At 39.9% G+C, this 15,226-nt stretch overlaps 1 protein-coding gene across 1 annotated transcript in view; it reads right to left on the minus strand.

Moving 5' to 3' along the window:
- LOC120533398 (gastrula zinc finger protein XlCGF26.1-like) overlaps nt 1–15,226 on the minus strand; it is a 126,837-nt gene that overhangs the window by 107,898 nt on the left and 3,713 nt on the right. Inside the window, exons 2-3 of the mRNA XM_039760260.1 lie at nt 12,728–13,154; nt 11,475–11,558 (exon numbers count right to left, since the gene is read on the minus strand). Of these exons, the coding sequence (XP_039616194.1) occupies nt 11,475–11,558; nt 12,728–13,154 (511 nt within the window). The remainder of the gene's footprint in view (nt 1–11,474; nt 11,559–12,727; nt 13,155–15,226) is intronic.

Here is a 15,226-nt window from a genome sequence, read left to right on the forward strand (position 1 = left end):
GAAGTCTTGTGAGTATCCACATACCCATCTCAAGTCTTTTTGCAAGGAAACTTCAGAGTACAAGAGCCTATGCTTTGTGTACAGGCAAATCCCATGATATCTTGCCTGGATTTTCAGCCTCCTCCACGCGCTCTAGCTCCTACAACACACCAGGGGTCTCATGTATAAATGCCGTGTACGCACAAAAATGTTGTGTAAGAACGTTTCCAAGTTCAAATCACGACGTATAAAACCTAAACTTGGTGTAAAGCCACGCACATTTCCATGGTAGCTCAGACCCTGTCGTACGCAAGTTCTGCGCTCGGTTTTGCAGACTGGTGGCACCCAGTATCAAAGCAGTTCTACTGTTCCTGTGTATTTACCCTATCTTTTTAGACCCACATCCCTGACGCAGCTTCAAATGAGTGTCTCCTTATAATTCCAAAAGCTAAACTTAAAAGAAGTGGTGAGGCGGCCTTCTGCTGTTATGCACCTAAAATTTGGAATAGCCTGCCAATAGGAATTCGCCAGGCAAATACAGTAGACCACTTTAAAACACTGCTGAAAACACATTACTTTAACATGGCCTTTTTATAACTTCACTTTAACTTAATACTGATACTCTGTATGTTCAATTCTTCATAATAACTATTCCCAGTGGCTCCAAAATCCATACTGACCCCAACTCTCTCTTCTGTTTCTTTTTCCGGTTTCTTTGTGGTGGCGGCCTGCGCCACCACCACCTACTAAAAGCATCATGATGCACCAACATTGATGGACTGAAAGCCAGAAGTCTACGTGACCATCATCATCAGGTCCTTCCATGAAAACCCTAAATACAAAGAGGACTGTTTGACTTATGTTAGGTAGATTGCCCAGAGGGACTGGGCGGTCTCTTGGTCTGGAACCCTACAGATTTTATTTTTTCTCCAGCCTTTGGAGTTTTTTGTTTTTCTGTCCACCCTGGCCATCGGACCTTACTCTTATTCTATGTTAATTAATGTTGACTTATGTTTATTTTTTATTGTGTCTTCTATTTTTCTATTCATTTTGTAAAGCACTTTGAGCTACATTTTTTTGTATGAATATGTGCTATATAAAAAAAATGTTGATTGATTGATTGATATAAATACACTGAAATTAAACACATATTGTTTATTAGTTTAATGCATCTGATTATAATTAACCAGTAACAATATAATATTCCACAGAATGGTCAAACTATTCCAAATACCATAACTGCTTTAGTGTTGTTACTCTCATTGCACCACCTTCTTCTTCTTTCAGCTGCTCCCGTTAGGGGTTGCCACATTGGATCATCATTTTCCATATTACTCTCACTGCACCACTCGGAGTATTTATATCACTGTATCTGAGTGTGAATCACAGCTGTACAGCAGCTGATCGGAAAAAGAAATATTGGTATACAGCATCAAGCACACGCTGCCTCAGCCATGTTGTCTATTGAACTGCTCTCACACGGCAAACGCTTCAGAGCCTTTCCTGTACAGACCTCGCGGTTCATAAACAGTTTCATCCCAAGAACTATAAATGCACACAATCAGTCCATCAAGTGGTCCTTTCAGAACTGTTACTACTTATAAGTACAATCACCTCACTGTAAACTTGTGATACAGTTATAATATTGCACAACCTGAGCCACTTTATAGAATGCGTATTTACATATGATGACGATATCATTGCTAAGATGAAATGCAGCAAAATATGTTTATGTTATACAGCTAAAACTTTAACTTCATTTAAATAATCTATATTGTTAATAATTAAACATGTGAGGACACGGTGCTGCAGCGCTAGCGAGTCGCTGGCGCTCCATTCACGGTTTGTTCCTGCCTCGCGCTGTATTCTTCCTGGTGCTAACGCGACACTGGAAGGATAGATGGATAGAATAATTAAACACGTACTACGAAGATATTTCAATGTTCCTTACAAGTTTCGAAGAATCGGTGTAGGATGATCACGAGGGCTCTTTATGGATTGTTCTGTCTGGCAACTCTTCTTAAACGAACCCAATCATCAGTGCAAATCTCCACACAACAACATCTAAAGAGCATTGAGGCACAAAGGCCAAGGCAACAGTAGGAGGGGTTTAAAGTGCAAAAGAAACACACAAAGCATTTATCTCATTGCTCATTAACTGCATTTCCAACAAATATAGAAGCAACAATAGTTTATAAGGACTGGAGCAGGATCAAATCCTCCAAGACAGAACAAAATAGCCTTGTTATTTATAACTACCGTATATACTCAAATGTAAGCCGAGTTTTTCAGCACCCAAAATGTGCTGAAAAACATCACCCTCGGCTTATATTCGAGTCAGGTCCCGCTGCCCCCGTCAACCCGACAGAAAGTTGAAATGTACAGTACAGTGGAACCTTGGTTCATGAACGTCTCTGAACACGTACAAATCGGGTTCCGACCAAAAAGTTTTCCAAACTTTTGCATCTGTTCACGACCACACACTCCATATATGAACAAGCCAGTTTCCCTATCGGTTTGTGCGCGCCAATGATTTCCGCACGTGTTCAACCTCTCCCTGTGCAGAGAGAGAGAGAGAGAGAGAGAGAGAGAGAGAGAGAGAACGAGATGCGCATGTGCGCACAAGCAAGAGAGAGAGAAAGAGAGAGAGAGGGCTGGCCGCATAAGGCCGAGAAGGCAGTTAAAGAATGCATTGGGCTTGTTTTTAAAGAGACGGATTTGAGCATTGTTTTAACCTCGTATTTAAAAAAGACTTTTTTCTATTGTATTTTAACCTCCACTTCACTTCTGTTTACAGCGATCGGTTCGTAGCGTGCATTGTTGCAATGTTACTTTTCTTAGTGGTTTATTAAATTATGGATTTTTCAAATGTTCATTTTTTTCCCTGTGCTTAAAACTCAATAAAAAAAAAGTGTTTTTAGCGAGCGGTTCGTAGTGCTATAGCGCAAACCCTTGCAGTGTTAGTTTTCTCTGTTGTTCAAGGTTTTCTCAGTGTTATTCAATGTGTTTACATTTAGTTTACTATTATGCTGTGCATTCTATGGTATAATCTATACTAATAAAAGGCAAAGCCCTCACTGACTGACTGACTCAACAGTTATATTTTTGAATAAAAGCGCATTTGTTCTGTTATATTTGTACCTTTTATGAAAGTGTTTCTTTGATATTTGGAATTAAGGCTTCACACATTATACACTTCATGTCAACATTTTGTCAATCTATACTAATAAAAGGCAAAGCACTGACTGACTCACTCACTTACTGACTCACTCACTCTTTCTTCTCCAACTTCCTGTGTAGGTAGAAGGCTGAAATTTGGCAGGCTCATTCCTTATAGGTTACTAACAAAAGTTAAGCCGGTTTCATTTCGAAATTCTATGTGTAACGGTCATAACTGAATCCTACTTACGTACATATATATGGCCATAGCATGCAGCTTGGTCGCCGTGTGAGGCGGATTTGCGTCCCCCATCACCACACCTCCCACGTAGTTGGCTGCCTGCCTATATTGCGTCCCCCATACCCACGCCTCCCACGTAATCGAGTGCCTGCCCTTATAAGGCTGTCCATCAGCAGCAATCCAATAGACACGCTGCCACTACAAGGCGTTTGTCATGCCTAAGACAAATACGATATTCGCGAGATGCAAGTTTAGTGAGAAGACGCAAGGTATAAACGAGAATTTTGATGACTTTGAAACAAGAGTTAAAATTGCTGGTGAAGGACTGTGCTTATGCAAACGAAGATGAGATGGTCAGGGATAGAACAGTGTTTGGCACAAACTCAGCAAAAGTGTGAGAGAAACTTTTAAGTGCCGGGTCTGAGCTAACATTAAATAAAGCCGTGGACATCGCAAGATCACACGAGATAAGCACAAGCACCGCTGAGAACCTTCGATGCATGTACTCTGAGTGGCTCACGTGAACTGACTGTGAATGCAGAACATAGACAAAAAGCAAGAGCTCCAAAAAGCGTTGAACAAAAAACACATTACACAATTGAGAAGGCAGCAAAAGAATATGAAGCGTGTGATGCATACAAGCATATTCATAAGTGCAGCTACTGTGGAAACAAAGCACACAATGGAAAAAGTCAATGTCCAGCTAAAGGAAGGCAGTGTAAAAAATGTGGTAAATTGAACCACTTCGCTAAAGTTTGCAGGACTGGGAAAAGTAAACCCGTGCATGTAGTGTGTGATGTCTCAGATAAAGAGGAAGACGAGCTGTTTATTGATGCAGTAAGAAAGGAACAACCCACTGAATCTGAACAAGCCTTTGTAGACATATAAATAGGAAAGCAATGTGTAAAGCTTAAGTTTAAATTAAGTTCATAGACACGCTGCCGCCGACGTTTGTCATGCCTAAGATGAATATGATATTCGCAAGATACAAGTTTAATGAGAAGACGCAGGGTATAAACGAGACTTTTGATCACGAAGTTCATACACGCGCTGCTGCTAAATATTCGCAAGCAAATCCAAAACTTAATACCGGGAATGCCTGTTAAACATCTTAGATTCACGAGTACCGATTTGGGTAGTGAGCACTTCGATGAATGAAACCTGTTATCTTTACAACGGTTGACAAACACGGAATGTAACTTGAACACAACACGTCCTCCAAATACGAACCTGATTCAAAGAAATAATGATAATCAAATCCTTGATGACAGCAACACTCATAACAGTCACAAAACAATTACATTGACAATCATGTTACGTTATTTTTAAAATGTTTCCTTTTCTTTTTCATAACTTCTTTAACACACTACTTTTCCGCTGTGAAGCGCGGGTATTTTGCTAGTTAACTATATATGTGCTTAAAAATCTTTAAAAAAATATATATATATTAACATACAGTTCGTACTGTCTGTAATGGATTAATTATATTTACATACAATCCTATGGGGAAATTACTTCGGGTCATGACCAAATCGAGTTACGACCACAGTTTTGGAATGAATTACGGACGTGACTCGAGATTCCACTGTACCTGGTTTGGTCTGCGGGCTCTGTGTGGTGCTGTGTAGCCTCTGTGAGACTCATTCCGGGCTGTGTGCTCAATTAATGAGCTGATGCCTCAATTAATGTACAGTAATTTTATTGGTATTTATTTTGATTATTGAAACTTACCAGTAGCTGCTGCATTTCCCACTCTAGGCTTATACTCGAGTCACTAAGTTTTTCCAGTTTTTGTAGGTAAAATTAGGTACCTCGGCTTATATTCGGGTTGGCTTATACTAGAGTATATACGGTAAATGATACTCTGCCCTTTCCCTCATCATTAAAAAGCATGGTTTAAATCACAATTGGATATCTTCGCAAAATCCTACAATCCCAGACAAGAGAAGAAATCTCTCAGAAATTAATCGCAAGATGGAGCTGATTAGGGCAGCCATGGGTGTTTCACTGCTGCTTAAGTGTCTATTAACTTTGTCTTTTGAGACAAAATGAGGATTACTTACACACAAGATCAGCTCCTATCTGTTAGGATCGGACTTCATTCAGCCTCAATCGAACAAGGACACTTACATACGGATTTACTACTCATGGACCCTCAAGTATAAAAATCTGACTCCCAGCTAGGTAACTCACACCTGAAGCTGAGAAGGGTCTCTCATGCCCTTCAGGAGCAACGCTTTGAGCACCTCTTCTCCATCTAGTTTAATCTAATATCAGATCAACTTAGGAACAAAACAGATGAACTAAATTTTCTTCTTACAAGTAAGGATTATTTTCTCTCTTCAGCGTATTACTTTGTAGAGACATGGCTTAAGGCATCAGATTAATTTAAGGTGCATAATAACTTGTTGACAAAATGATCTCAATTGTTGAGCTACCGGATAGGTGGTCATTCATGTGAAATTTCTCACTAGGAAGGCTGTGATTGCCACACTTCTCAGTGCACATGAAGACAACAGAAGAGATGCCAACTGGACTTGCGAGTTTGTTTTCAGACCAAATGAACCCAAGAACGCATGACTGGCATCATCCTCAGAGAGCTCAGCAAGAAAATGTAGACAGGTCACACTCTGCAGCTCCAGGCCGTCATGAGTTTGTGCTACAGGACAGGCTAAAATCATGAAAAACCCTGTAATGCACCAATCAGAAGTGACATATTTAATTATAGTTGTGGCCCCGGCCGGGACGCCCAGGAGGACGTGAGGAGGGCTTGTGCCTCCTCCGGACCGCGCGTCCGTCCTGGTTTTGTTGTGAGCCACGGGTTGAGGGCATGGAAGCCCTACCCTGTAGGGGCCCGTGGTTACCGCCAGGCGGCGCCCGATGCGGTTGATCCCATGCAGTCGCCCGGCGGGCTGGAGCCCGGCGGGGCGCTTGGAGGGCGAGAGGAGGGCTTGTGCCTCCTCCACACACGCGGGGCGTCCGTCCTGGTTCTGTTAGGGACCACAGGTACAGGGCATGGAAGCCCAGCCCTGTAGGGCCGTGGTCACCGCCAGGCGGCGCTCCGATGCGGTTTATCCCGTGCGGTCAGCGGCTGGGGCTGGAGCCGGCGGGACACCTTGGAGGGCGTGAGGAGGCGAGTGCCTCCTCCAGACAGAGTGGGGCGTCCGTCCTGGTTCAGGGGCCTCGGTACAGGGCATGGAAGCCCAGCCCTGCAGGGACCGTGGCCACACGCCAGGCGGCGCCCAATGCCTAATTATCCCGGGAGCCCGACACTTCCGCCACACCAGGAAGTGCCGGGGGGAAGACTTTATGTGGCGCCCGGAGAGCTACCAGGAAGGCAGCCGACACTTCCGCCACGCTGGGGCGTGGCCAAGGAACAGATGGCGGAAGCACCTGGGGCTCATCCGGGGCATTATTTAGGGCGCCTCCCTCCAGTCGGTGTGTGGAAGTCGGGTGGAAGTGGACTGAGCAAGAGGAAGGACTGGAGGCGGCCAGGAAGGCACAAGAGACTGTGGGCCTGGACTTGGGGGTCGGTGCGAAGGCACTGGGGGTGCACGTGAGCAGAATTGTAAATAATATAGTGTAAATAAAAGTGTGTTGGGTGAAACAATGTTGTCCGTCTGTCTGTGCCGGGGCCAGCCTTCACATAGTCTAAATACACAAAGGAAACAGGAAATAAATTACCATTAATATACTAAATCTGAAGGAGAACAAAATGGCAAAAAAATTATAGGGTGGTCTAGATCTAATTATGCAATTTTCATGATGTTACAACTTAAGTTTATTACATAGAAAAATCACCCTAAAAATCCCGGACCATTGAGAAGTGTGCGAACTGACGACATGAAGAATCGTTTTCGCACTGAATTGGAATCGTCCCCGTATAAATAAAAGTCATCCAGATGATCTGGATCTGCATAATTAGATCTGGACAACCCTGTAGATTGCTTTCTAGTATAACATAAAATCAAAAAACTGTAGAATAGTGCTTTAATAAAACCAAAGTCAGAAAAGAACTAAACTAAAAACAGTAATATCTTGACTAGACATTGATTTGGATTCATTAAATTACAAAATATTGAAACACAAAACAGATATAATGACTCACAAGAGACTAGTTGAAAAGAAAATGACCAGGAGGCCCACAGTCAAAATCTAGCCAAAGTCAGATCAGTCAAACTGATCTTCTGCCTAAAGCAGGAGCTCAAAATACAAAAAAAAAAACCAGATACCAGTGAGATCACATATAAAAAAAAAGTTTTTAAAAAAGCACAAAAGTTTTGTTTTGTCTCTCCCAGAAATGTCCAGGCTTAGACAAGTGTCACAAGTATTGTGCGACCCAAGGAATGCTGGGTAAGACCTGCAAGGACACTACAGAGCGACAGCCCCATACTGGAGGTGTCCTGAGGAAAACACAGATGGTGTGGTGGCAAAAAGCAAAAAAATATCAACTTCTTTAATATGCTACTAATGAAAAAAAAAATTTTAATTCACAGTCCCTGAATCCCAAACACAAACACATATTACTAAAATCAATGCGGAAGTTCATATAAAACAAATACACACTATTGATCATAACAGACCCATCTCTCCATATGGTACGGTCTCTGAAAGTGACAGTTAGGTTTATTGCCGTTCCGATGTACAAGCTTCAAGATTTAAACGCAAACCAGACAAGTACTTAGACAAGCTGGGGATTGAAGGAAAACAGGAATGGATACCTAAAAGAGGAGGTTGAAAAACCATAAGCACATCCAAACAGAGTCAATTTTAATGCAGTATGAGCTAAAGAGTTTCTAGCATATTCTGCTCTGGGCAAGAATTTGCTCCAAGGATCGTGATTAGAATCAATTACACAATGGAGAAACTTCTACAAATCATGATTTACTATTTCAGTTTGTCTGTTGGCCTCTGGGTCGTATATAGGAGTTAAAGCTACAGTATTGCGCAAGCACACACACAAGTCTCCAAGATAATTCATGTAGGGGGGAACCATACAAACAGATCACACTTTTAAAGTAAGTTTCAGGTAATTTTTTTGCACAGGGCAAAAGGAAAGATAATGTGCGCATTTCGAAAAACCACCACCACTTACAGGGTGTCAGATTGGTAATAAAATCTATTGAAATCGATTCCCTAGGGTAAGCAGGAACTAGATTAGGTTGCAATAACCCTACAGGGAAAGTTTCTGATGATTTTGCTGCTTCACATACTTTACAGGTCATAACATAGATTCTTGATTCTTTGTACACAGTCTTCCATTTGAAATTCCTCGTAAGAGTGAACAAGGTTTGAGCAATATCCAGATGACCAAACTTTAGGGAAGCATGCCTCTATTCAAAAAAATTTCATCCCAGTTCAGGAGGTACAGGACTTTTCTTATTATGAACCTGTAGAAGATTTGTAGAATCTCCTCAAGTTGGTGAGGTGGTTTGATGACGTTTAACCCAAAAAACTTTATAGAAGGTAGGATTCTTTCAGGTTCTGGAGAAATTTCATCTAGGTCATGGATGTGTGATAAGGCATCTGCTTTACCATTTGTGTTCCTGCCTTGAAAAGAGATGGTAAAATTTACACAACTGAAGAACAAGGCCAAATGAGCCTCATGAGTATTTAAAGGTTTAGCAATGCATAGATGTGTCAGATTCGCGTGGTCTGTAGAGATTAGGAGAAGGTACTTTCAGCCCTCTAGGCAGTGTCTCCATTCTTATAATACTAATTTAAACGGTAACTCCTACTTATTACCCAGACCATTGTTTTGTTCAGCAGAGCTATTTTGAAGGGAAAAAAAAAAGAGAGAAAAATGTGCAAGTTTGGATCAAACCAATGTGAAACAATCCATTGTGACAACATAGCTCCCACACCAATTCAGGAAGCATCAACCTGTACAATTAAATTAAAAGATGGATCCGGGTGCCAAAGTATAGAATCAGTAGATCAAATGTTCGATAGCTATTTGGGCTTTTTTTTCCCGATCCATTCAAGCAACATCAACACTTAAAAAGTGCGAGTCAAAGTTGAAGCAATCCAAATTGAAAGAACACTAAAGCAAAGTATAGAGAGATCTGCTCTATCAGAAGGGGAGAGGAAGCAAACAGTGAACAGCTGAGGTAGTATTTGGTCTTTAATGTTCCCTCAGGTGACTGCAACTGTATTAGATCCACTCAAGGGCTGTTGTCCAGTACACAAAGCAGCACTTGAAGCTGTACAGGGGACAACAAATGAGTATATCCCAGGTCTGAAAGTTGTAGCAAATTCTACATGCAATCTTTTCTCAGATTTTACACTCTTTAATGTATACCATATAACATGGGCTGTTGCCTTGACTTATACTCCACACATTGTGAGATATAGCCTAATATAATACAGCCTATTAGCTTTCCTGATCACCTCTGTACACTTTCAGTATGTAGACTATAATGAGTCCATTTTAGGTATATGTCAAAATGTAATTTTAAGTTTCAGACCCCCCCATTGAGTATTTAAATGTAACATTTTTACTTTCTATATGTAATACTTTTACCTTTACTTAAATTACAAGGCTGTATGTTGTCCAAGTCCCTCTGTAACAATTGAGTTGTAAGTACATTATCTGTCCTTCCGTCTAGATTGGTATCATCTGCAAACTTAACCAGCTTCTTGATTATATTCTTGTCAGATTGTTTATGCATATTAAACACCATGATGTCCCTAGGACTGATCCTTGAGGGACACCACTTTTAAAATTACCCCATTATTAAAAAAAATCCCTCATAATTACCCTTTGCTTCCTAGGTCGGAGTCCATTTTGTACTGACTTACATATCTTGCCCTGAATTGCCACTTATTTCAGTTTTATTACTACCCTTTCATGTGGTACCTTATTAAAAAACATCTGAAAACCAACATAAAAAATATTATATGCACCTCTGAATGCATGCTTTTGGTGATTCCTCATTGAATTCCAGCAAATTAGAGAAACATGACGTTCCCAGTTTGAACACAAGCTATTTGCTAATACTCCTGTTCTAGACATGTGCTACTTGATTTTTTCTCTCTTAATAATTGGCGTCCACTAAATTACCTGCCACGCTCATTAAGTGTAAATGGCTTATACCTGTACTCACCAAATTTCTGTAAGCAATTGAGGATAACTGTTATCTGGATTTAATCCAACCATCATTCTACAATGTCAAAGTCACTAAGTACCCCATTAGTAGTCCCTGTTACTTTTGGAAGGTTAAATATATGAATAAGGTGGTAAGCATTAACAAAATGAAAATTCAAAACCTATTTCACTGTTTGCATATCCTAACTCACTTTTACCATTTCTAGTGTTCTTCGCCTACTTCTTGACTGATCATTTACTGCTAAAATATTGAAAAAAATCTCTTTGGGTTATTGCAGTTTCTGCAATAATTCTCTTTTAACATCATTATATCCTGTTACTCTCATGTGGAAACTTATTAAGGGTAAACTTTTCACAGACATTACAAAGTTTTTCTTCACACAAAGAACCATAGACACATGGCATAAGTTACTAATAGTGAGGCAGACAGTATTTAGGGACCTTCAAAACAATACTCGATGTTATTTGGAGAGAATTAGGTAAATAGGATTAATGAGCTTTGATGAGCTTAATACTTAAAAAGTTTTTTTTGGGAAAAACAAGTGGATAGGACTGGTGAGGTTTGTTGGGCTGAATGGCCTGTTCTCGTCTAGAGTGTTCTAATGTTCTATTAGCCTGTTCTCATCCAGACTGTTCTATCCCAACCCTCCTTGAACCTTTCCTTCAAAACATTCCTTCTATCCCTGTCAGGCGATCCTTCGAATTACCAATTCTTTACCCTGTGATTTTTTTTTTGTTCCTCGGTTAGTTTCTGAAAATTACTTGTGGCACTTATTTATTTTTTTACTTCCAAATTAAAGTATGTTGTCTCTCCCAGACAGCTCATAAATATCACTGGGTAAAAATGGGGCACAAACCTATAATAAACAGTACATGAAAACAACAAATCCTCAAGTCACTTTTAAAGAAATGCCACAGTGGTGCTCCAGAGTACTCACGTGAGGAATAATATAATTAAAATAGAAAAATTAGTCATTTTCAACTCACCTTCTTTGTCACTTCTTTCAGTCACTAATTCTACTTTTAAATGATCCTGAGAAGTCCTGTGCGACACCCTGCTTACTGTGCTAACTGTTGAGCAAAAGTCACAAGAGCCATTCTCAGAGCACCATATTATTGCAGTTGCACAGAGAGCACATGCCACCATAGTGAAAGTATGCCGTAATTGAGAGTATTTTTAATGGTATTTTAATAACAGAAGACGGCAATACCAAAATATAATTACAGGGCTTTAACCTTCAATATAAATAAATATATGATATACATGAGCATTCTTGTTTTGATAAAGACTGGAGAACAAGTGCGTACTGACCTTACAAGTAGACACATAGATGAGTCATATTTAAATATTGTAAGTATACCACACAGTATTGCTTCTGTTTTTATTTTCCTTCTTAGCAAAACTGCAAAGATGCCTCGAAACCCCACATATTGTAATCTTTTTAGTTAGTCACTACAAGGTGGAATTTTGCTTGACCTTTCACTACGTTCATAATGGCTAAAACGGTACAACACCCTAGTATTACTTATAAGCTTAGACTAATACTAAATGATACAAAACATAATATCACTTCACAATTGGTTGCTATTATTAAGAAAATTTTAAAAACAAAATGTTATCCAGAAATATGACAGAAGAATGTCAGGGTAGTGGAAGGTTAGCAGAAATCTGGAGATGAAACGAGAAAGAAATCCACAACAGGATGGCGTGAACAGACGGAAACTGGTGCTCAGGATTGGACAATCAGAGTCCATAGGAAAGGACGGATGGGCTGCAGGATATATCTGGTGACTGCTGCTAAAGAAGGGTTGAGTTATTAAAGATGGTGGTCACAGACTAGACTGTGAATATTTAAACAAAGTGCTCAGGGGTGAGAAGGTGCCCAAATGTTGAACACAATTGTGTTTGTCCGACTCTTGTGAACGAAGTGAAGATCAGACCACACTGTTAGGAGGAATTAAAAAAAATTCAAAGGGTTCAAACATGTGCTTGCAACCAAACTTTCATATAGCACTCTTTATCAAAGACAGGCTTAGAGTATTTGTTACAACCATAATAGAAGAACAGCAAATCGCTAAAGGTTGAAGCATCATAGAGGACCTTTCACACTACATTAAACATACAATAAAACTCATCAATGTCACTACATTTCTAGGTTTCTCTTAAAAAACACAAGACAGCCTTTTTGAGGCCCATAACCCCTAACTCAAAAATGTACACCATTTTATTTTTCACTTACTTTTTGCAGACTTCTTTGAAAGCACTGCTTGATGTTTCCGAGTTGTAAGAGATGAAATTTCTGCATTCTCCTCTGTGTCGGACTGTAATGGTTCAAACTTCACATTGACAAAAGATGTCAGAGATGAAGAGTGTCTGCTTTCACAAGGGGCTAACGCGGTCACTGCATCATCTCGAAGTTTGTAATGAAGGTGGTCTTCCTTGACACTCTCCACATTTGTATGGACGTCAGTCACACTGCTGACAGAGTTCTCCTCAGGCTCTTCTTTAATGCCCACTGACACCAATTCACAGTCCTCATCCTTAATGAACAGAATTTCCTGTTTAGGGTGGGCACACTCCCATTGGCAGTCCTCTTCCTTAACATTTATGGTCTTTTTCTCATTGAGATATATGTCAGCCTCAGACATCTCCTCTTTAATATCCATCTGTGGAAAGAACAGCATTTAATTCCATCAAAACTTCAACATTTAGATTTTCATTTTATAACACCCTATTAAGTTTATGTCAAGTCAGACAGTTCATAGCACTTTGACAGCAACTCCTCACTCTTCAAATCAAATTTGTCAGGAATAAAGCAAATTTGGGAGTGAAGTGAAGGTCCAACAGACTAGAAGAAGAGCATCTTGTAAAACCTGTGGGATAGCAGTATTCAATGCTTTCATTAAATAATGAATGTTGTTTTAATCCCGTAACTGTGTTATGAATTATGTTGAGTAATGTTTATACAAGTAAGGCCTCAGGACTGTATTCAAAAAGATGCAGATGGAAAAAAAAAAAAAAAAACTAAACTTGCTGGAATACACAGCTTTTGACAGGAAATACTGAACAGGGGAAAGAAAGGGTTTTCTAGCTTAGGATGACATGTGTCACTGATGATGGACACCTTTGATCTTTGGTGCAAAGCTAAAGTCCTCTTCCAGTTGATTAAAACCAATCATAAAATTGCTGCCCAGTCACCCTTTTACCTGGTAAGCCAATCACCATGTTTGATTATAGTAAGAGATTTTATATACCCCTTGTTTTCATTATACATTTCAAAGGACTTTTTTTTGGTTGAACTGTGGACTGCCCTACTGCGGAAGTGAATTCCGATTTGAAATGATTTGAGCTCCTATGACAACCTTCACTGCACCCCCATTACGGGGAAAGATGATAATAGTGTGTAAAAGTAAAAGTGCTGTAAAGAAAGCGGCCAGATTTGCTCAAAAAATTTAATTTAAAATACATCCATTGAATGTCTAAGAGAACTTAGTGAAAACAAAGTATACCTATCTCTTGTTATCCCAATATAAGCTGTTCCAGAATACTTCAATCCATTCATTTTCTTAACCTACATATTAAAGGCAGAATTGCATGGCAGCTGGAGTCTATCGTGTGTAGGGCAGCAACATAAACTGGACAGGATGCAGGTCCATTACAGGGTGAACACACAATCACACACACACACACACACACACACACTAGGGCCAGTTCATCAATGGCAATCCACCTAACTTGTATGTCTTAGACTGTGGGAGGAAACACATGGACGCAGAGAAAGAACATGTACACTCCATGCAGGGTCCAGAAAACATCTCAAAGTGAATTTTCACATAGAGGAATCTGACATTCCACAATCTTCACTGGGTGATAATACGAGTCCAGCATATCCAAAGCCCCCCAATCAATTTCACAAGTTTGACTAAAACACTCTTAATCCCCTATAGAACAACCCACTAAGGATTTCTGCATAAAATAAATCAGTCAAAACACTAGGTATTTTTCCCTTATACTCAGACAGACAGACGTTTGTCCTAAGGGGACATTTAGCTTTATACAGAAGCTCAAGAAATACAACAACCAACAACTGCCACACTCAAACAAACACAGAATCACAAAAAAGACAAGAAAAACCTTCTGACTTTGCTAAAAGATAAGAGAGCATTCCCTGTCACAGCGAGGCATTATAAAGGCATATTGCTGCTGCTATAAAGGAGTCCCAGTAGTGTTTCGCCGCACACTTCTGAATAATGTATTGGCTCAAAGTCCAGAATGTTGCTGTGACAGACAGAGGAGAGGATGTGCAGCATTGTTGATTATGTCACAAAGTTTTACCTTCATTCTCTCCTTTGTTACTCCTGCCAGCAGGTAGAAAAGGTGTCCCACAACTGAGCCTGCCTTCTTAATTATCTTGTTGATTTGGTGGGTCTCTCTTAAAGTGAGGTTACAAGCAAAGCACAGCACACCACTGTGTAGAAAACTGTAGTGGCCATCACAGAATTATACAAACATGTAAAGTACAGGGTGAGCCAAAATAATGTTAACACTAATGGTACAGCTATCTATATACTTATATACAATTTAAGTGCCATAAATGGTACGTGTTGAACATGATGGCAACAGATTGATACATTCCTATCAATCATATTGCACATATGAAGTATGTTGTATGAATAAATTGTACTGAAACTCAAATGTTACCATAATTGTGACTCACCCTGTGTATCACTGGTGTGTT

The sequence above is a fragment of the Polypterus senegalus genome, chromosome 8 (assembly GCF_016835505.1).
Source record: "Polypterus senegalus isolate Bchr_013 chromosome 8, ASM1683550v1, whole genome shotgun sequence".
Taxonomy (NCBI): Eukaryota; Metazoa; Chordata; class Cladistia; order Polypteriformes; family Polypteridae; genus Polypterus; species Polypterus senegalus.